Source organism: Nelumbo nucifera, chromosome 5 (assembly GCF_055504915.1).
Source record: "Nelumbo nucifera cultivar China Antique chromosome 5, China Antique-T2T, whole genome shotgun sequence".
Classification (NCBI taxonomy): Eukaryota; Viridiplantae; Streptophyta; class Magnoliopsida; order Proteales; family Nelumbonaceae; genus Nelumbo; species Nelumbo nucifera.
In genome coordinates, this window is record NC_142653.1 from 80,507,950 (window position 1) to 80,531,331 (window position 23,382).

General features: G+C 36.5%; 1 protein-coding gene and 1 long non-coding RNA gene across 2 annotated transcripts; both read left to right on the forward strand.

Annotated features, from left to right (window-relative positions):
- The first annotated feature begins 55 nt into the window (after positions 1-55).
- LOC104593844 (serine/threonine-protein kinase STY13-like) lies at positions 56-22,652 on the forward strand. Its single transcript, XM_010253874.3, has 3 exons — positions 56-250; positions 686-1,776; positions 21,891-22,652. The coding sequence occupies exons 2-3, from the start codon at positions 872-874 to the stop codon at positions 22,228-22,230; spliced, it is 1,245 nt and encodes a 414-aa protein (XP_010252176.1). The 5' UTR covers positions 56-250; positions 686-871; the 3' UTR covers positions 22,231-22,652.
- On the forward strand, positions 1,783-16,397 carry LOC148791932 (uncharacterized). The gene is made up of 2 exons (XR_016076056.1): positions 1,783-13,124; positions 13,192-16,397. It is a non-coding gene; the product is annotated as an uncharacterized LOC148791932 (long non-coding RNA).
- Positions 22,653-23,382: the final 730 nt, after the last annotated feature.

Below are 23,382 nucleotides of genomic sequence, written 5' to 3' on the forward strand. Positions count from 1 at the left end.
ATAACGAATAAAATTAAAAAATGAAAAAATATATAAACCAATAAATCAAAAAACAAGGCTAAAAAGGAAATGTGTAACGATGACTTACTCATCTTCTTCTACTGGTCGTCTCCGTCTTTAACAGGTGGTAATCGTTCCTCGTAAACGTCATTTCTCTCGTGTTTAAAGCTCGGATCTCCTCGTTCGTCCCCCAGAATCGTACATGGAGCTCGAATTGGGAGAGCAATAGAGGAGAATCCTATTGATCGAGGTATGTATTAGTATAGTAGGTGAATTGAAGGTCTTGATCAGTGAATTTGCTTGTTTTTAGGGTTCTTGACTGTGGTTTCGTGGATTTTGGTTTTTGGGTTTTGGTGGGTTTTTTGTTTCTGTTTTTTCTCCTGCTTCAGTTTGATAGAATTTGATGTAGATGTAGCGGGGACGTCTTTGTTTATTGTTCTGGTGCGACTGGGAAAAAATAGGATTTTGGTTCGTTTGATTAGTTCTTATCAAGTGATTTTGTTATTGTTGTCTTTTTTCCAAGTTTTTCATCGGTTGGTTTCGGTTCATGTTTTTCGGTTTTGCTGGCTTGGTAAACCCGGGTTGATAAAGGTATGATGCCTGATGCTAGGAAAAGCCTTTGGACTAGAAGGAGATAGAAATTTAGAATTTTATTCCTAAGGATTTTTGTATGACTGATTTTTAGGGCTTTTGTGGAAGTTCTGTTCGGAGGAACCGATGCTGAGGAAACTGCAGCATGTAACTTAAGAAAGAACTCAAGATCAAAAATTGTTGCATGCTAGGGTTTTCTTTTGAAGGGCTTTGAGCTTCGTAAACCAGATGCTGAAGAAATAAGAGGACTTGAAGGAGATTATTATATTTGGTTGAGAAGATGGTGGAGGGTCCGAAATTTGCTGGGATTATAGGGGACGACAACAATGAACACAATTACTATGATTTCACATCAGGGTTCTACCATAAAATTGGGGAAGGCTCCAACATGTCGATTGACAGTGTTGGAAGCATGCAGACCAGCAATGCTGGGGGTTCGGTTTCGATGTCTGTGGATAACAGTAGTGTTGGGTCAAATGACTCCCACACTCATATCTTGGGCCACCCTGGGCTGCGTCCAATGAAGATGGACAACAATTCTGTAGGCTACAGTGTTCGTCCAGGAAGAGTCTCACATGCCCTGAGCGATGATGCCCTTGCCCAGGCCCTAATGGATACCAGATTCCCCACGGAAGGGCTACAAAACTATGATGAATGGACAATCGATTTGAGGAAGCTTAACATGGGGACTGCTTTTGCACAGGGAGCTTTTGGGAAGCTCTATAAAGGGACTTACAATGGTGAGGATGTTGCTATCAAAATATTGGAAAGACCGGAGAACAATGCAGAGAGGGCACAGTTGATGGAGCAACAGTTCCAGCAGGAAGTCATGATGCTGGCTACACTGAAGCACCCGAACATAGTACGTTTTATTGGAGCTTGCCGTAAGCCGATGGTTTGGTGCATTGTGACAGAGTATGCAAAGGGTGGGTCAGTTCGACAATTCTTGATGAGACGGCATAATCGGTCGGTACCTTTGAAATTGGCAGTCAAGCAGGCTTTGGATGTTGCTAGGGGGATGGCATATGTACATGGGCTTGGTTTCATTCACAGGGATTTAAAGTCAGACAACCTCTTGATTTCTTCAGACAAATCAATCAAGATTGCAGATTTTGGAGTAGCAAGGATTGAGGTTCAGACAGAGGGAATGACACCAGAGACGGGAACATATCGTTGGATGGCCCCGTAAGATTCTTGATCCTCTCTTCATGGAGATATCTTCTTTTCTCTTAATTATTGGATGGTTCTTCAAGTTACTTATCATTTTAATCAAATAACATGCTTCTATTATAAATTACTCTGCTTATCACTTTATCTGTATGTCACCACTTGATGGTTTCGGTATGGTGTAATCAGATTAAAACATTAACATTTTCACAACACAATTTAAGTATGAATATTTTATGCTCCCACAATTCTCTTTGAGTTTTCACTGGCATCATGTCTTCAATGTCTGAGAGTCCTATTTCTGTCTTTGAATGTTTCTCTAGATTTTCCTTCATTTCATTGTTTACAGACTGCTCTCCTTTTCATTCATAGTTATTTCTAGAGGAATCTATGAAAATGCCTTAATCTCCACTAGCTTATTCAACTTCAGAATTCAGCTGTTTCATCTGCAGATTGGCAATAATTCTTATTTATAATGCCTATTTTTGTGACATCCAGAATCTTCTTTAAGATCAGTTTGAGTATGATACTTGTCTTGAAAAGCCACTTCATATCCCCCAATCGATATTATCGCTTCATCCACCTTTTTAGTTGATTAATGATTTTGTAGGATCTTGATACCTGTTGGTTAATTTAATGAAAAGATGAAAGATTGCAGTACATGAGGTAGCTGGTACCTGTACGTTAGACTTTATTTGGAAAAATATTGTAATTGGTGTAAAGTCACACATTTCTAGATGCCAAATGCAAGAAGAGAAAAGTCAGTTAGAATGATTTAAGTGAAAAGTGATGCATTCAATTGAGGTAACTGGTTTATCAATAATTTTCAAATTCTACAGTAGCATCAATGATAACTACTATGCTTCTTTGCTCCTTTTTTTTTTCTTTTCTAACATACCAGCTTTTTCTAGAACGCATAAAATTTCAATATTTGTTTCATATTCACCCTATGATAGGGAGTTTATTTGCTGTCTGTTTTGCATTTGTCCTCCAGATATGAATTACATTAACTTCAGGAACGATACAGAGAACCTAAATTCATGGCTAATAGATTTAGTTGCATTAGTATTCTTAACATTATCTTGCTGATCAAGAAAAAAAAATCGTAACATTACCTTTACATAGCAGTAGCCAAGGTTGTATAGATGGTCTGAATGGTGATTGCAGAAATGATGTACACAATTTATCATGTAATTTTAGGATTATTTATGTGCATTTTTTTTGATAAGTAAAGAGCCATATTCCATTAATTCAAAGATCGGTTACATGAGAATCCCCTTAGAGAGGCGCCAGGTGCTGCCTCTCCATAAAGAGTCACATTCCATTTATGTGCGTTTTTTAACAATATACTCATTTTATTTTTATTTTTTAAGTTTTGAGTTATACATATTTAAGCTATACTTGATTGAGTTACATGAATACTTTATTTCTTAATAAGGGATAGTTATTGCAATCATACTGTGATTTTCTTGGGCTGTATTGTATGCTTTGAGATATATTTGGGGTCAACACTCATGCTCTGAGTGGTCGACATTGTATGTGTTTAACTGCTATTTTTAATGAAAGTTACTGTTTCCAATAAAAGAAAATACTGTGATTTTCTATGAAAAAGCACATGTTTTCTATTTCTTTTTCTTAGTTTTATTTTATGTTACACTGATTCCTTTTTTTTTTTAATTTTTTGGGATTAGGCTTTCTTATTTAAAACAAGGTGTAGGTTATCTCTTGTTATTTTCAAAATCATAAGGAAAAAAGTGTACTATCTTTTGGAGTCGTAGTTCCACAGTAATATGGATGTAAATAGATGTAAGGCAAGTAGCAATAAGTTATACAACATTTTTTATAAAATAGTAAATTTGTTGTGTGTGTGCACACACAAACACGAGCTTCTCTATGTTTCTGCCCTACTTCAGCAATGTAGAGGAATATGTATTGAACCCCGCAGTCCACATAAGCTCTATTCCAACTTTAGAGTTTTGGTTTATTAAAAATAGCCTTCCAACTTTTCATTTTTTAATGTAGAAGTTTCTCATAATACTATAACTTATCTAGAACATGTGGTAAGGTCTCTTGGGCTGAAAACTTTTTCAATGGGTTTAGGATAGTGACAGGAATCAGGGGACACATTTTGAGCCCTAAACAACTCTGCCACCTATTCATCAAAAAAAAACAAAACTCTGCCACCTGTTAGATTCCTAGATCATTTAGGGAGGCTTGCTAAGCAACTTAACTAGCAAATATATGGAATTATGGAGTCATGCAAAGATTTTGAATAATTAAGTAGTATAGATTAGCTGAGGAAACCCAGTCAAGATTTAACTGACCAAAATGCTTGGGCTGAATTACCTATGGAGTACCCATTATTACATGCCATGTATTAAATACATGGGATGCCATTGCAAATAAACGGACTATACTGGACTCAAATGAAGTGGGAGGTTCTATTGATTTGGAAACAGTGGTTAACAAAGAGGTGGAGGTAAGCAAAACCCTGGGTTTGTTCTTTCTTGGGGGAGAGGAATTTGCAAGGGAAGCTTTTAAGGAGGTGGAAGAAAAGTCAGGTGGGTCTTCAAAGGGTAAAGAGAAGAACAATTTGACAGCAGAAGAGGATGTTGTAATTGTAAGAAATGTCACTGAGGAAATAAACATCAGAGAGGCTGTCACATTAGCAAATCTTCCCATTTACCATGTGGTCCTTTTTTTCCTCTCTCGGTTCCCAAAGAAAGTCCCTCATGTATTTTTCTAGTTGCCCTGCTATCCTAGTTGGGATGCAGAAAGTGGGGAGAGGAAATAAATGGGAAGATTTGCTAATGTGACTCTATTCAATGTAATTCTTCCACCTACAGTGATGTAATTCCGTTTCCAATCAAGTTGTACTAATCTTATTTAATTTCAATTTAATAAAATTAGTCATATAGCTGATAAAAAATGTAATTGTGTTTCCACTTTCCACAGGGCTAGTTTCCTAGCAAACCTCTCTACTACTGGCTTCCAAAACCCATCAGACCTAGGGTTCCCTCCCAAAGGCAAGCCTAAGTAAATTACAGGCTGGTATCCAACCTCACACCCCAATAACTCAGCAAACCTCAAAAGTTCCCCTTCTTCCAAGTTGATCCCTGCAATTCCACTTTTACTCCAATTAATCCTCAATCTGGACAAACCCATAAAGTTGTCAATCAACAACTTTTAGTTTCTCACCGTTTATAGATTAACACCCTCACAGAACAAAATTGTATTGTCAGCAAATTGGGGATGGGAAACAGCCACTTGATTTCTACCAATTCTCCAACCCCTAATCAGGCCCTATAAAACTGCTTTCACCACCATTCTGCTTAAGACCTCTGGTGCTAAGGTGAAAAGGAAGGGCGATAAGGGGTCTCCTTACTTAATTACTTGCTTGGCTGGGAAGAATCTTTTGCCACATGATTGATAAGAATTGACTAATGAACTGAGCTAACACAACCTTCAATCCGCGATCTCCTTTTTGCTTTGAAACAAGCCTCTCTAGTATTTCTAAAAGAACTTTCCAGTCCATTAGGTCATAGTCTTTCTCTAAATCCACTTTACCCATCAAATCTTTCTCTCCTCTCTTCCTCTTTTCTAACGCTCATTAGCCACTAAAATTTGATCCACAATCTGCCTTCCTTCCACAAAAGCACCTTGGAAGGATGAGATCACTGAGGGTAAGACCTGCATAAGCCTCTCTGACAGAACCTTTGAAATGATTTTATAGAGATCATTGAGTTTGTTACAAACGTACAACATGTTGGAGCATTCCAACTATACCCAAGTACAAAGATCTATGCTTTTGCCCCCCAAAAAACTGATGTCTATTGACCCCATGCTTATATCAGCCATTAGACTAATATGTCCTTTCTGTTCCTGATAGGATAAGGGAGATCTTGTATTACTCTTTGACCTGTTCATCAGTGTACATCCTTTTATTTGTTGACTTGTATTTTCCATTCATTTCTTTTGTGCTATGTTTTTATTTATATAAGTAATGCGATTATTAATGAAAAACCAAATTAAATGTAAATGGATTAACACAAGCGACATTAAACAATTAAGAATTATGTTTTGTTACATGTATTGTCTTTGGGTGTCTCCTCTCATCCTTTTAGTTCTCTCTTCTGGGCAGATTTTTAATTGGGTTCTCTCATTTAAAAGGGGTAGCTCATTTATAAAAACAATATTGTATAATGTGTTTTAATTGAATTAATGAAATGAGCTTTTAATACACAAAATGAGTTGAATATTTACAACTTTTTGATCTTTACCAGATATTAGCATGAGAATCTGTGGTTTTATGATCATATATTTTAAAGTTGTGCTGTTCTTGTACCTGCTTTGAGATGGCTCCAGTTTGGACTCATGCCTTGTCCAGTTTTTCAAAGGGTCCACATAACATATATTTAGGGCTTAAGAGGCTACTTCCAAAGAATCTAAAACACCAATAGACTTGTTGTTCCTAACTTCTGAAGTTAATTTATTGCTGTTAATTTCCTTGTTAAGGTTTCTAAAGGTTTATAGGTTTTGGTTTGATTAAATGACATGTAACTAATGTTAGCATTGGCATTTTTCCTTACATTTTGCTGATGCCATTTGTTCATCAGTGAACTCATTTTCCTAATGAATATTTGTTCCTCTCGGTTCTCCTCTTTGTACCAAGACATGAGAATGTTGTAAAATGAGCAATTCCCATATTCTTTTTCTGAGCTTTAATCTAGAAACCTGGATCAGCCTGACAAATATCTATTTTGATCAATAACCATAGTTAAAGGAGATCTAATTAATGGAAAATATCTTGCTTTTAAGATATCACAGGAAGGAACAAAACAGCAAGTACTAACAGCATATAGCTGACAAAAACCAGTTCACAGTTGTTAAAACATGTTAAATATCTACCAATCATAGTTAGGTGCTTGGTACTTCTGCACCGTCACACTAAGTGACATGAAATGCTATAAAGAGATAGGACACTGTTGCATCACTATAGTTCTTTGAACTGTCATATTTCTCTTCCCTAATTTGTGGATTAGCTATTTGCACTTCCAATTTAGTACTTCTCTAATTTTCTTTCAAGTCTCTGGGATTTTACAAACTACTCTTCTTCTGCTTGAATTGTTTTGTAGTAAATCATGCTAAAATAATGGAATTCTGTAGTTTCTGCTTCAGCCAGTGGATCTGCATTGGGTTTGGGGGGGGGGGGGGGGGGGTAAACAACAGGTGGTTTGAAAAATGTAATAATGACATCCTTCCTCCAATATGAAGGGTTTGCTTGTTAACAAAGAAGTAAAGATTCCTCTGGTGCAGGATGCATATGAATGTAGACATTTTAATTTTCTTTACTACTAAGCTGAATGTACACTTCAATTTCCATGTACTTCTCTCTTCCAATTGGGGATAACCTATTAAGGTGGCTAGGTAATGCCTAAGCATTTTGGCCTGAAAAGGCAAGTTGATGCTTAGGCAACAACTAAGCACTGTGAGGTGACAAAAGTGAATGAAATCTTTGTTATATAATGCCAATACTTACCTTGGCCTCACATGCAAATTAACGTGCCACTCAAACTAGTAACTATACATCTATTCATAATGCATTTATATAACCATCTGAAGTATTAGGGAATTTTATGTTAGTTATACTCAGCTCAACTACCCTGTCTGCCATTGTGCTATATCAAGAGCCTTGTTTTCTGCCAAATTTAAGTAGCTGGTTATTTTTATCTATTTTAGCCCATACTTTTTTCGGCCTTCCCCTTTCTCATTTAGAGCCATCTACTTGCACCAAGTTTATGCACATGTACAAATAATCCCAGTCAACTTTCCCTTATCTTGTCATTGGTAGAGGCTACTTTTAAGTCCTATCTAATGTGCTCTTTTCTAATTTTGTCCTTTCTAGATTTTTCACATTCATTTTCTGAATATGTTTTTTATAGTGCTGGTCTTATAGCTATTTTGTACTTCTTTATTGTATGCAATTTTTAAGAATTGCAATGTGAAGAATGAATTGCATACAACAATTATAAAAAAAAATGAAATGCATACAACAAAGTGCTAAGCACCCTTTTGTTTTAGGCTAGCTTCTGCTACCTAACTCAATTCCTTACAAATTTTAACCAAAAATTGGGAAGCTTACTCCCAAACGAGCTGATCCCTGTTCACCCTATGCTTGACCATTGCATCAGCCAAACTGCTGTCATTTGAACCTTAATGAAGGCAGTTCCTATTTCCCTAGCTAGAAACTTTCCTCAAACTATGTCAATATTGTTATTAGCCTTGGCTATTGTTCTTTAACCAGCATTCCATCTTTTGAGGACTAGGATTTTGGGGTTGGAGTGGAAGATGACTGTCTTAATGATATTGTGGGATGTATTTGTGAAGGAAGGATATGAATATGGTGCCAAACAAAGAATCTAAGTTGATAGTTTTTGATGGCTCAAGGGAGTTGAAGTAATTGAATCTTGTGGAAAGCAATTTGTTTGAAGAACAGGATGAGTTTGTCCTATCGCAGCATTTGTCCATAAATGAAGTGCTTTCAAAAGATTGATCAAGAAAATCCCTGTCCCTTGGAATTTGGAAAGATTAATACCTGTGATTTGCTACAAAAAAGAAGGCCAACCAAGTGCCCTCATGTTCGCATCCTTTGTTTGGCTAGTGGTAAAACCCTTCCTCATTTACTAATTTCTTGCTCTTTTGTGTCTTGCATTTGGGATTACTTTTCCTCACTCTTTGGGTGCAGATGGGATCCCCCATAAGATGTGGGCAGCCTATTTAGTTCCAATTTTCTGCGGCAACAGAAAAAAGAAGGGAAAAATGTTTATGGAGGGTAACAAACATAGTTGTCAAGGTGCCTAGGCAATGGAATCTGAAAGCATAAATTTAAAGATCCCTACTCCTAAGCTACTTCATTAGTCTTTTTATACTAACCAATATACCTTTATACTAATAAAACCATTCAAATGAGTAATTAACTATAAATTTCATATGAAAACATAAACATACCATCATAAATACATCATTTGCATAGTATATTAATTTCAATGTTTAATAACAAGAAATGCAGTGAGAAAAAGAGAAAAATAAGGGGGCTCTGTTTCGTTCCCAAAAGAAAATTCTTAAAAAAATAAGAAAATAAAAATGTGTGAATAATAAGACCACTTGGACTGTGTTTAAGGGGCAGAGACCCTATTTCAGATCAATAAAAAGGTTGAATGCAGCTCAATAAAGGAGAAAAATAAGGGGACGGAGCCCCTGTTTCGTAAAAAAATAAATAAATAGTGCAAAAGTACAGGAAAATATTTTGAACGTTGAAGCGCAACCCTGTCTTTTCTTCTCAGTCGTCAGTTTTTCTGTCTTCTCTTCTCAGACTCGGTTGAAACAACAGAAACTTAGTCATTGGTCTTCTCTGTCTCTTCTCTTCTCAATCTCGGTTCAGAACTCAAACCCAAAAAACTTGTAACATATGCATACTTTTAATAAAAGAATAATTATCTTAATAAAAAAAGTAACATACAACAGGGTGTATGTTAATAAGATAAAACCAACCAATAAAATGATATAAATATACATAAGAATTAAAAAGATAAAACAAATATATATGGGTAATATGAAAACCATATTGGTGTTAGGCGAGGTGACCTCTAAAAGTCGCCTAGTTGCCCGCCTAGGCGTCGCCTTGACAACTATGCTAAAAGAGCAGCTATAGTTTGGGCCATTTGGGAAGAAAAAAATCGAAGGATTTTCATTGAAAAGAGCAGATCTAGAGGTGTAAATCGGGCCGTGCCGCCCGCAGCCCAACACGGCCCAGCCCAGCACGACCCATATATATTATTTATATATTATATATATAAATATATATTTTATATATTTTATATATAGTTATATAATATTATATAAATTAAAATTATATAATAATATATAGTATGTAATATATTAATAAAATAAATATTTTTTAATTTTATTATACTAATTTATTTAATTATTGCATATATAAGCAATTTTATACACAAAATTCATATAAAATTAAAATGTTAAGTCTTTTGTCAATTTTTTTAAATAAATAGCTTTGGCTTGATGCACGGCCCGACCTAGCCCAAGGCTCAGCCCATGGGCCAGCCCAGCCCGCAGCACAGCACGGGCCCACACCGGCCTGGGCCGTGGGCCGTGCCGGGCTGATCCCCAAATTTTTCACCGGGGAGAGTGGCACGGCCTGTGACAGCCTGTGGGCCAGCACGACATGGCCTGCACTTTGTGCGGGCCACCCACGGGCCATGCCGTGGCACAGCATGGCCCACTTTACACCTCTAAGCAGATCTAAGGAGAAAATAATTGAAACAATAAAAATCAGATCTGCTCACTGGGTAAAAACAGTAGATTTCTTCAAAGATGTCAACAAATGGCATAATAAGAAAATGGAAGGAAGTGGCACAAATGGATTTGCATAGAGAATTTGTCAAAATGGATTGGAAACCACCAGAACCAAACAAATTGAAGCTGAACTTTGATGGTAGCTCCTTCGGGAACCCAGGGAGGGCTGGAATATGGGGGAGTATTCAGAAACCATCATGGAGAAATTGTGGCACTGTTCTCAGGACCAATTGGGTATGGAGACTTGGTTCAGGTAGAGATACTGGCACTCCTGCAAGGGTTGAGATTAGCAGTACAGTTAGAAACTAGAGAGCTGGAAGTGGAAGGGGACTCACTTTTGGTCATCTCTTGGGCAAAGCAAATAAACTTAGCACCATGGAAGTAAAGATTTTCTTTCAGGGAGATTGACTCACTAGCTAAGAGCTTTAACTCTACTTTTGGGTGGACTAAAAGGACAGCAAATGGATTGGCAGACACCCTAGCAAAACAGGGAGTTGATAGGCCTTCTCTTTTTTTGGGCAAAACTGTAGCTGGCTGTATCAAAAAAAGAGGGTTAGCGATCCTTGTTTTATGGGAACTTTCAATTTTGTTATACTCTGGAAAGTACTTATAATCTGTTATTAAACTAATAAAAATCCTTCTTGCTGTTCCAAAATAAAAGATTGATCAAGAAAAAAGAAGTTTCAAAAGGCAAGGAGGAGAGCCTAGGTATTAGGCATTTAGATTTGTGTATGGTATCTTGAAGGTGGAGGTACAAGAGATGGGTTTTCGGAAGTTCTTGTAGACAGATTGAGAATTGATTAGGTTGTAGGAGTACTAAATCCAGCTCTCAAGGACAGTGTTTGAGTTAAGGACAGGTCATCTTCTCTAGACAGTGTTGAGACATAAGGAAAGGGGTAGCTGATTGGGGATATGTATCAAAACATGCCAAAAGTCAGATTGATATGGATTGGGGACGATGTGGTTATTTGTAGGAACTTGGGTGGTCTATCTCCTTGTATGGTAGCTGATGGAAATGCAAAATGGAGTTCAGGTCAACGTGAGGCAGGCAGAGAAGATGGTCGAGAGGTTGAAGGTTTTGAATGCGAGCATAGTGGGATGATTTGTTTGCGTTGAATTGGGAAAGGAAAAGGTGGATGCCTGGGTGGTGCTTGAATGGGGTGAGAGAGTTTTGGGTGTATGAAAGCTGAATAGGGCCTTGTATTTTTTTTCCTTTTTTGATGAATATGAGGCCTTGTTTTTGTTTATGTTTCACACAAGAAGAGATGCAACATGGGTTTTGGAGGCAGAAGGGAGAGGATTAGGAACTGTGACCTAAGGCTAAGCTGGTGGTTCATGGCAGTAGGGACGATTCATAATGGATGGAGAAGAAGTGCATTGTGGATTGGAATTTTGGGAATTCCTTCACATGCTTGGTGCTTGTTGACTTTCAAGGAGATTGGGGATTACTGTAGTAAGTTCCTAAGGTTCAATGACAGGAATAGGTGGGAGAAACCGAGAAAGTGAATGTTGCAAGGATATCAGTGGAAGTTGGAACTGGAAGATGCCTCTGTCTGAAGGGGCTATTGGGGGGGGGGGTGATGGCAGAAAGGTGGAAAAAAATTGTTGGTCAGGAGATAGCAAGAGGCAGGTGAACACTGAAGTGATAATTGGAAGGTTAGGTGTAGATTTGGATTGGAGAAGGAATTTATCTGACAAGGACGAAGTTGCTGATATGTTGGTGGTGTTGAAGAAGTGTCGAGGTTCAAGTCCCATATTGTGCATGCCACTAAAAGTCTTCTCTCAGTTGAAAGAGGGCTTGGTTGGGGCAGGTTCTACTAACAAGTACAAAAGATTGTATAAGAGAAAGGGAGCAAAATTCAAAGGCACGAACCAAGAGGCCACTAATGGGCTGGCTCAGGAACATCAAACGTCTATTAAGATGGAGAACCAGTTGATGACGTTACCTGATGGGGAAATAAAGACAAGAAAAGAGCCTACGGAGAAGGAAAAGGAGGGTGGAAGTGAAGCTGAAAAAAAGAGGTGCAGAGGTTTCATTGGAGTGGAAAGAGAAGAGAGGAAGTGTGGAGATTGAGAAGCTGGTTGATAAGAATGTAGAGGTTGGCAAGTGTTTAGGTTTGTTATTTTGGGGTGGAAATGCATTTGCCAAGAGCCTTTGAAGAGTTTGAGAGGAGGAAGAAGAGAGGATGAAAAAAGCTATATTAAGAGGAGGAGAGGCTTGGAATGAGGAAAGTGTAGGGCAGGAAGAAATGCTTGATGGGGAGGACTAGTGGTGATGCTGTTGATGGGGGGGGAGGGTCTCTTCCTTTTATGAAAACGAAAACAAAAAAGTGGTGAAGTGGTGCTGATTACCAAATGGTAAGGTTGTTGGGTTTGGTCTCTTTCTGTTAAATGCTGGGCTGCTGGCTTGTTTTTGTTAGTTGTTGGGCATGGTGCCATCTTAGCACCTTGCTTTGGTGGCTTGTTTTTTTTTATTCACTATAAAAAAATACATGTAACCAAGATTTTTTCTGCTAAAGAGTGGGTTCTCTGGTCCAAGAGCATGTTTGAACTTAAAAGGTTTGTAAGAAAAAGGGTGAATGGGATAGTAGAACTTGGATGGTCTGTCTGATTTCAGAAAATGTGAGAAGATAAAAAGGTGATGCCATCTGAATTTGAAGTTATAAATGGTCCAAGTGACATTAATATTGGACCTAAAAATGATAATCCAATGTGGAAATTCAGGAAAAAAACACATGTCAAAGTTGGCAGTATGCATATCTGATGATAATAGTAAGAGTGATGACAATGAAGATATTGGAGAAGACAGCGAGGAAGAATCAAATCATCAAAAGTATAATGAGAGTTTCTATTTGACAAAGTTAGAAAGACAGAGAAGAAGATAAGTTTTTTAGTTTTGATAGGTTACTGTCCACATTATTGACGTATAAGTTTTATAAAGTTTACAATAAATGGTGCCAAGCATCACAGATAAGAAGAGAGATTTAGAGGAGGTGATTGATAGAGAAGTTCAAGGTTGGAACCATCATGGAACCGGAGAACAGAGCAATAATAGAGGAGGTGATTGATAGAGAAGTTCAAGGTTGGAACCATCATGGAACCGGAGAACAGAGCAATAATGGTTCCATTATTGCTCTGTTCTCCGGTCCTGTGGAGGAGGGTGATGTGGCCAGGGCAGAGCTTCTAGCTGCAGTATATGGGGTTGAGAAGGCGAAAGAGTTGGGGATTAATAGACTGATCATCGAGGGAGACTCAAAAACTGTGATAAAATGGTTGCAGAAAGGGAAAGGAGTGACCTGGCAGCTGAAGAATGATTTCAGAAGGTTCAAATGGATGTCAAGGAATATGTCAATTCAGGTGGGTTGGGTTAGGAGATCGGCCAACAGTTTGGCTGATAGCTTAGCAAAGCAAGGGGTTCAAAGAACAGATATGTTTTGGGAACATTTGTAATTCTGTCCTGGGTCAGCTTCTATGCTGAGATCTTAGATAGTTGAAGGGGAGGTTGGAAAATTAATGGTACATGGGAGGATGAGGATTGTGGGTTGGATTGAATAAAATATTTAGGTATATGGGCTTGCTTTAAGGGGATATTTGGAAGTATGTTAGGTTTGTGATCATAGTTGTTGAGTATTCTAATTCATAGTTGTCAAGGTGATGCCCAAGTGACAAGGCACCCTTTGAGGATCACTTTGCCCAATTGCCTACATATTTATACACCACATAATGTTTGTATATTCTATGTTATTAATAGAATTAAAGTAAAATTTTCCTTTAGTCTCATTGGTATATGCTGGCCACATGATGCCCCAGATGTACCTCTTTACTTCTATAGTCTGATCACACAACCACTCTATAGGCAACATCCTCTTGAGCTTCTCTTTGTTGTGGATAATTGATCGAAGGTTCCTGAAAATATTAGTTTGGGGTATCTCTTGATCATCGATGACCAATATTGTTACTACTTTCCATCTTAGTCTGACTTATTTTGAAACGTTTGGATTCTGGAGCATCTTCAATTGTTCTTTCTTTGCACTATGCCCGTCTTTAATCTTATTAATTAATATTCTATTGTCAGCAAGCAACATACACCATCAGACCCCTGTGGAGTACACTGAAAGGCAAGTGATGTGATTGCAACCATAACCTTTCAAAATTCTAAAATCTCTTTAATAGAACTCTTTAAACTAATCTGACCTTTTTTTATGACTAACCTATTCCTATGGCAGCAGTAAACTAGAAGGTAACTTTCAAAAATTTCAAACTGATCAACTGATTAGTAAAAGCTCAAATTGACCAAAATTCATATCAACAAGAAATTTGTTGTATTTCTTCTATGGGGAATGATCGAAGTCTTTGCTTTAGCTTGCTTTTGTTCTGATGGACATTTCATTGGCTTTATATTGTTTTATTTGTTGTTGCTACATCTTTATTTTTTTTATCAGTTCATGAAATTAAGGTTGGAAGAAGTGTGTCTTTCTTTGAGGTTTCCAAAAGGTATTGAACTCGTTATGCCAAGATGATATTGCTGCATCAGGTGGTCTAGAATTGGTAGTGGGGATCTGTGGTTTTTTCATATAAGGCTCTTGCATGAGGAAGGAATGGATCATTTTGATGGATCTGGAGATCAACCAACTCTTTGGCTAAAACTTGACTAAGTTGCACTGGGGTTCATCCTTTCCTGCATAGTGTCAGATTCTTTGTTTTTCTTGTTGCCTCTTATTATGAAAGGTTCTATTTGGTCTTTTTTGGATATTATTTAGCTTGTACTTCTTATGTTATTCTTTAATTTGTATTTCTTATCATTCTTTGAATGAATAAAGTTCCTAATATCATTAAAAATGGTTTGAAAGAGGAGGCAGGAGGTCATTGTTTCAATCTTGAGTAGTGGTTATATGATACATCTTTTGATCACTCATATGCTAATCTAATGGCTTGTAGTTGGATTTGTTATGGATTAGTAATTCAAACCCAAGCCAGTGACCTTCCTACTTCACATTCCAGTTCAGTGTCTTTCCTCATTGCCCATTCATTAGTTTGAGGGCAAATCTGAAGTTTGTGACTTCTAACAACTTCCATTTCTTGTTTGGTTTATTTAACCTCATGTTGTGAGGCAACTAAAGTTTTGAAATAGACGATACTTCTCCTAATTTTACTCTTCAACGATATACTGTTAGTAGATATTTTATGCCGCTGATTTAAAACTTGAATTAGAGATTGGAGTAAAACATCAAAGTAGGTTGGTCTGGGGTCCTCAAACGATGATAATGGTTATTATTACAAATAGTGAAAGAAATAATTTAAGAAAGTGAAGATAGACACATAAAATTAGAAGGAGCTAGTTCATGGTTTGCTCTTTCTATGAAATGTTGATTTATGGTCATGCATGCTCACATGTCAAAGAAAAAGGTTTGGTCCTTTCTGAACCTCCCAAGTGGAGGCAGTTACTTGGTTAGTGGCACTAGATGGGATATTAATAGTTCTTTTTGAATGAGATGGGTTATCAATAATGGACCACCAATGATGGTTAAGTTGGGTTATGTAGTTCATGTGGTTTGGAGGAAGAGAACAACACTGCCTATTCTGATAGTGCCTCTTAGGCAAGGATACCTGGAGCTTCTTTTTCATGATCATCATAATGGTGGATTGGGGTCTCCCAGGTAGGTCTCTTGAAGTTATCCAAGAGTGGCACATCTTCAAAGACACAGAGAAAATAATGATGTTCATTGAAGTTGGCCTTGTGGCTCTTATGGCTTGGAGGATGATGATGGTTGACATCAGTGCTAGATATCTGGGGCTGCTGCTTCTATATTTTTAAGGTGGATTAGCAACTCCAAAATAGATCTCCTGAAGTTATCCAGTTACCCTCCATCTCCATTGAAGACAGACTGAAATGGAAGTTTTTCTTGTTTACAGTCTTCCAAGTTCCAACAGATCTGGAAAGCAAGCAAATTGAATAATCTTTTGATACGTCTACCATGAAACATAAATGTCAGTGTCTGTGGAAATGCTCTTCATCCAAATATAGGAAACATGTTGGAAATGTCGTATGAAAAATATATTTATCAAACAAAAATCTATGAAAATATTGTAAAAACTACAAACATTAAGGAAACATTGTAAAATATGTAGAAATATAAATGGTATTTTTGAAATGATAAAAAGAAGCATAGGTGCACCCTTTTAAATTATTATTTTGTTCTTAACCATCAAAGTAAACAAATAAATTGACATTAGTAGGCAAAATAATATGCTTAAGTCTATAGGAATTAAAACTACATAGCAAGTTCAAAAAAAAATGGTTCTAATAGATCAACCAAATAATCTATTACCTAAACATCATAATCATCGTTTTCATTGTTGTTGTCATTGTCCAAGCCTTATCCCAACTATATGGGGTCAGCTACATGAATCCTGTTTCGCCATTCCGTTCTGTTAAAAGCCATATCCACTGTTAAATCATTGGCACTTAAATATTTTTTTTTACTACTACCCATGTCCTTTTGGTCTACCCCTAGCCCTTCTAGCCCCTTCAACTTGCAACAAATCACTTCTATGCACATGAGCAAACCATCCAAGTCTACTTTCTCTCATTTTATCACCTATTGGGGCTACCTCCTATCCAAAAAGAATTTCAAGTTATCCTAATCTCCATTATGCTGGGCAATGATACTGCTGCTCTATATATTTACAATATTGTTGCCAACTCCTCATGTACTTGGGTACTCCATGTATTATTGATAGTTTTCAAGGGGAATGTCTATTCTAGTAACATTCATGTCAGAACCCACGGAAATGGAAATGTGTCGTAAAAACATTAGGAAATATGTTGATGTTTTATTCCATGTCTCTGATTTTTTCTTTTGCTAATATGCCAAGTATTTTCTCTGGTATTATGGATTGAGCCTTGGCGCTGAAAGAATTAATGATGTGATAAAACTAATTTAATTAGAATTTGCACAGGATTGTAAAGCATTAATTGGGTTTTGTAATTGAATTAATGAGCTCTTTTTTCTATGAGGATACTTTATCTTCTTCATGTTTAATGAATTCTTTTTTCTGTTATTGATAAAAAAACGAGGATACTTTATCTTATTCGTCTTCCTTTCTTTAATTTAATGGATTTATTTCATTGTTAATAAAACAAGGTGTAGGTAAAACACCATTAGGTTAAAGAAGTAAATTGGTTATTATATTATTACATTCTTAGTTTGTAATTTAATGTTTAAGGATAAAAATCTTAAAATGCCAACTATTATTGAGAAGAGAAAATAGCAAGTTAAGAAACTGAAGGAATCCCAAGGCAGGATATGGAATACCCAAGGGTGGTAGATACATCTAGAGAGGATTGGAGAAGAATCAAAGATGGGCCAAAGAGGGCAGATTAAATATACTTATTAATTATTGTTGGGAGGAGTGATTTGGTTGTGTTTCTTGGAGACAATCATCTCCTAGGTTTGTGGTAACCATCTTTGTGTGGTGGTTTGTGGTATGTGATTTTTTCCTTCTTTTTTTTTTGTGTATTTGTGTTGGACTTTGAGGGTGTAGTTGTTAGTCTTTCTTTGTATATCAGAGACTAAGTAATCTTTCCTAGGGATTGGGTGTAAATGGGTTTTAGTTTTTTATTTTCCCTTGATCTGCCTCCTTTTGTATACACCTCAGTGTTATAAAAGCAAGAAGTGCAGTTAAAGTACAAGGAGTACCTAAAGCCTGAAGAACAAGGCAAGGAACATTCCGAACAATGTTTGGTGATGAATACAATCAGCCTGGGGAGAGGTGAGAGATTCACCTCAACCAGCAGCAAAGAAAGAGGAAAAACAATTACAACTGAGCCCAGAAAAGCTGATCCCTATTAACCCCCTGCTCGATTTCTTTTGGAAATTGAAGCTTGTATGTTTTAAATGATGTGTGTGTGTGTATAAAGGGGATAATAGTGGGTCTTTAAGTTTTGTTAAGAAGGTAAGTTGGAAAAGGTCAAATGCCTCATTCTGCCAACATTTTGGCCAGGGGGACCAATGGGGATATACATTCTATGTTGGTCTACATCTTTAATTGGCATAGGAGTTGAGTGTTTCAGTCTGTATTCTGAGTTTGGCAAGGTCTTTTGTTTCTTTGCATTTGTTTGTTGTCTAGGGTTCTCTTTATTTAGCCTCCAGGAGATTCATGCCCTTCTCTTTTTTCTCCTTGCAAATATTTTTCATGTTATGGCCATGGTTGTCAAGGTGTGTAGGTGATTCTGGACAACAGTGGGGCAGCTAGGCAACACTTAGGTGATAAGAATTTTATAAAATAAAGAGCTAACTTTTGGCTAGTTCCCTAGTTTTATATACCATTCAGCAGAAAATAGCAATTCTCGTCATTAATTAAGAATATTAAGTTTTCTCTCAGTGGATTGGTGAAACAGGATTTATGTAGCCGACCCCATATAGTTGGGATAAGACATGGATGATGATGAGATTTTCTTTCAAAATAGGGAAATCATCATATCTGAAAGATAAAAATATTTGACATATATTAATTTCAATATTTTTTAAAAATATTAATATAATATGTAATTAAAAAAGCAATTTTATATCAATTAGAAACTATAGGAGGCTATAGTTTTCTACGATATAAATTTAGGGTAGAGAATACAAAAAGAACAAGGATGGAGCTGCTGTTTTATATAATGTATGTGCGCGCACGCGTGTGAGAGGAATGATATCGTAATATGGCGCCTGCCTTGTCATTTTTGTTGCCTAAGCATGCACCTTGTTGCTACAAGTCAAGATGTAAGAATAAAAGGAAATGATTTAATGACCATAATTTAACAAGATGCATATGGTTGGGACAAGGCTATGATGATAAGGATGATTCATACACATATTAATAAAACGTAGCAATATATCATAATATGGCATCTGCCTTGTCATTTTTATTGCCTAGGCAGGTCCTAGTTGCCCTAATGGGAGTCTTGTTGCTACAAAACAAACAAGGCATTTAGGTAGGTCACCCAGTCAAGGGCACTTAGGCAATACCTTGAGAACTATGGTTATTGGTTATGATAACTGGATTTGAACATGGACATAGACACTATGGGAAATGGAGCACAACTCCATTTTCCAAGATCCAAGACATGGATATGGAACTCAACATCCTTTTATGCTTCTTCCATGCTTCTATATCTAGTTTTTGAAGCTTAGTGATGCAAGAGGCAGAAGCAAGGAAAGTATTCATGGGGAAACAAACCAATTTTATTTTTGGGTTATAGGATGTTAGTACTGTTTCTATTTTTTATTTTCTAGTTGTGGATTAAAAATAGGGTTCTGTTTTTCAGATTTTTATTGATATTTTGAAATTACTATTCACGGTAAATCTCGGACTTACTATTTAAAGTAGTTTTAGTTGGATTAGGAAAGTGTTATTAGAATTTAGGAGTTGGAGTCCTTATTTAAGTGTCCTAATAGTCAGAAAAGAGACATCCAAGTTGGTAAATTGAGTTTATAAATAGAGTCTCTTGTAATTGGATTTGAAGAGGAGTGATTTGAAGAAATAAAGATTGGTTTAGTTTGTTGTCAGAAGTTTTTCTCTTTCTTTTCTCCTCTCTTTCTCTTATTTCTTCTGTTAAGTGATCTGTCTCATTCTACTTGTTTAGTGAATTCTGGTTGTTTAGTGCATTCTACTTGCTTTCTCATCCATATTCTTCATCTCTAATCATCCAGTCCCCTCATTTATCCCCACAAAGCCCATCACCGGATCCTAATTTGGTAGGACCCCTACCCGTTCTACATCACCAAGTGTCATTGGACATGAAAATATGTTGGTTTTTTATGGTATGATTTGTTAGAATACACCAATTTACATATTTCAAAGGTCTTAGAATTATAAAGTACACAAGAGTCTGTGCATTATCTAATGATGTATCAAGTATGTGTCATGTTTGATGCCAGTACGCTAGGCATGTACAAGCATCCGGGTTCATTGATAATTGGATAAAAACTTGGAGTTGCCTTCACTAAAACCTTTGAAGCTTGTAAATTGAAATTTGAAATTGTTCTTTTATTAATTAAGAGACAAACAAAACAAATTCATATAGTGAAGGTCTTTCCAAGCCTAAAAGGCTAAAACAAATAACATATTTGCCTGATGTCTTTTTGTTATAAGTCAGGAATCTCTAACTTAAATATGATATTTAATTTCAATTAATAAAAGGAGAAAGTCCATGATAAATAATAAATCCTCAAATGAATTTGTGTTTGTATTTCTTTATAATACAAAGTTAATTACTCTATTACCATTTTTTATCAATAATAGAAATCTTTATTAAATATCATTAAAGAAACAGATACAAGAAAGCAAGGGCAGAGGTAAACTCTCTTAACCCTCCCTGAAAAGAAAATCAAATTACTACAAAGCCCAAAACAAAGTATCCCTTCCCACTCCTTGCTTTGTAAGTGTATCAGCAAAAGAATTAGCACGTCTCTTTACCCACTGCAACTTAATCTCCATTCCCTGGGTCAACCACTTCTGTTTTTCATTAGCAAATTTCCAAATTCCATTCTCCTCTTTTTGTAGCCAACCTATGACCAGCTTTGGGTCACCTTTGTTTTGTAGCAAATTACTCTATTACTGTAGAGAACACTAATGTTTACCCCACTAAGGTGGTCCCCACTGTTTGTATGTCAGCAGTGGATTAGTTCCTTATGATAAGATTAGGACTAGTCTAAATTCTTTTCTTATCATAAGGAACTAATCCTAATCATAACTTATTGCTGACATACGAACAGTGGGGACCACCTTAGCGGGGTCCACATTAGTGTTCTCTACAATTACCATTTCTTCATGCATATTTATGTAATGGTGTATATTATTAGCCCTATATTCTTTGTATTTTTTTTGTTTGATGTATATTCTTCATATTTAATTAGCTATTTTGGTTATGTAGTGAGTTTTAAGTGTGTACTCGTTCTTATTCTACCATTTTCAAAAGTTCATTTTTTAGTAAGAACTTATGTGATGGCATATTATTTATGCCCTTTGATATTAAAGGCAAATATAGTACAATTACAAGAATTTCCTTGTAGTCAAAAGAAAGAAATACGAAAGGAGTATACACAGATTTAAATATTCATACCTTATCTGCTTTACACTAAATCCTATGTTTCCTAATATGGCTATAAATTGAGTCTTATTATGAATGGATGCTTCTGTTACTATTTTCAAAAGTTTATCTTATATTTACAATTTTTTTTTAAATATCTCCATACTGGTGCCCTGGAAGCTTTCATTAGACTTCCCATGAATTAATTCCGTTTTCACATTTACCAGAATTTTCATTCAAACTGATGTTTGAAGCTTCTGTTTTGCTACTAGAGATAGTAAGAAATTTTTTATCCTTGCATTTTCCAGGTTTAGATTCAGTCTGAAAGCTATGGTTTAATTGGTGTGCAGATCCAACCTTCGGTTCTTTGAATCTTTCCATTCTTGAAAAAATGACAGTTTAAAGTGAACCAAATTGACTTGGTTTTGGTGAAACATTCTCCGTATATTGTTGATTGACCTTCAATTATTTTTCTTGGGATCAGGATCCAAAACACAACAGTTGTTTTCATTATTCCAATTTGTTTTTGTTGTGAAATAGGTGTTTTTTCTTTTTCCTGCAAATGCTGAATGTTTATTTTGCTTTGTTTCCAAACAAATTATGTTTCCAGATTTGTTGTTGATTGATTACAAATAATTTCCAATTGGGGCTACTTGAGTGCTTCTATTGTTTGCTATTGCAGAGAGATGATCCAGCATAGGCCATACACACAAAAGGTTGATGTGTACAGCTTTGGAATTGTTCTGTGGGAGCTCATCACTGGCATGCTTCCCTTCCAGAATATGACAGCAGTGCAGGCAGCATTTGCCGTTGTGAACAAGGGTGTCAGGCCTATTATCCCTAATGACTGTCTTCCTGCACTAAGTGAGATCATGACACGCTGTTGGGATGCCAACCCTGAGGTTCGCCCTCCATTCACTGAGGTTGTTAGGATGCTTGAGAATGCAGAGATGGAGATCATGACTACTGTCCGCAAGGCCCGTTTCAGGTGTTGCATGACACAACCAATGACAGCTGACTGATCCAGAATCAAGATAAAAAAAAAGAACAAAGAAAACAGGAAAATGGAAAGATAAAAATGCAGAAGGTGATTTTATGTGAGCCCTGTGTATCTACCAGTCTTCTTTTTTCAGATAGGAAACAAAAATGAATTGTTACTACAAGGACTACCAGTCTCCGGTTTCTGGTATGTACTGGGCTTGATTCTGGTATCTACTGGTTTCTGGTTTTATTTTACTGGACTGCTGTTTCTGAAGTAGTAGTAGAGGAGATTGATGTGCATCCTCCCTTTCTTGTTATATGTGGGCCTGCATTCTTAGTTGCTTTGCTTTTAACAAAAGCAGGTTCTTTACCGGATTACTCTGCTTTTTTGTTTGCTGTTGGATGGTGGTGTCATTGCTGTACTAAGTTATTCGCAATTTACAGTCTGTTATCATTTCTTTTCTCCTCTTTCCTACACTGGTCTTAGTCATTCCAAACATCAAACCTGAATTAAAAGGAGTTGCCAATGACAATACCATCTACATTACTCTTTCCGTGCGTTTAAATTTTGGAAAAATTAGTTTTGTGGTATGACACCATAGTATAGCTAGGCATGCCCATGTTTATTCATTATGCATAAGGGACAAATAGATGAATAAGAAAGAAATCATTGAATATTTAGCCCTGTTTTTCCCAGTATCTTTGTGGTGGTTAGTCACGTTAGAGCTGCCTCTAATCCTTTGTGTTTGTTAGATGGGCATAGGGAAGACCAATATGTTGCTTTTAGGTCCCATTCGTTTTTGGGGAAATAGGAGGGGGAAAGTTGGTCAATGAGTCCTTACAGTGTTCGTTTTTCAGTGCACTGGGCCCCATGGTAAAGTTAGTTTTCTTATGCATAAGTGATACTCATCTCTTAGGTGGATAAGTTAACTATCTTATTTTCACGTGGAGGGAAAGTTTACAAAACATAATGGGATGAGTTTGTCTATTCTAACATTTGCTTTTTATGGGTATAAAAGTTATTATATAAGTTATTTGGGAATTAAAAGAACATAGATAAGTGAATTTACCCTATTGTGTTTCCCAGGAAATATTTACTTGGGTAACTGTACTTACGCAAGTAAGGGACATTATGAAAAACGAACAAGGCCTTAGAGATTATATTGAATTCAGAAATGCCCTTCCGTTGCAAT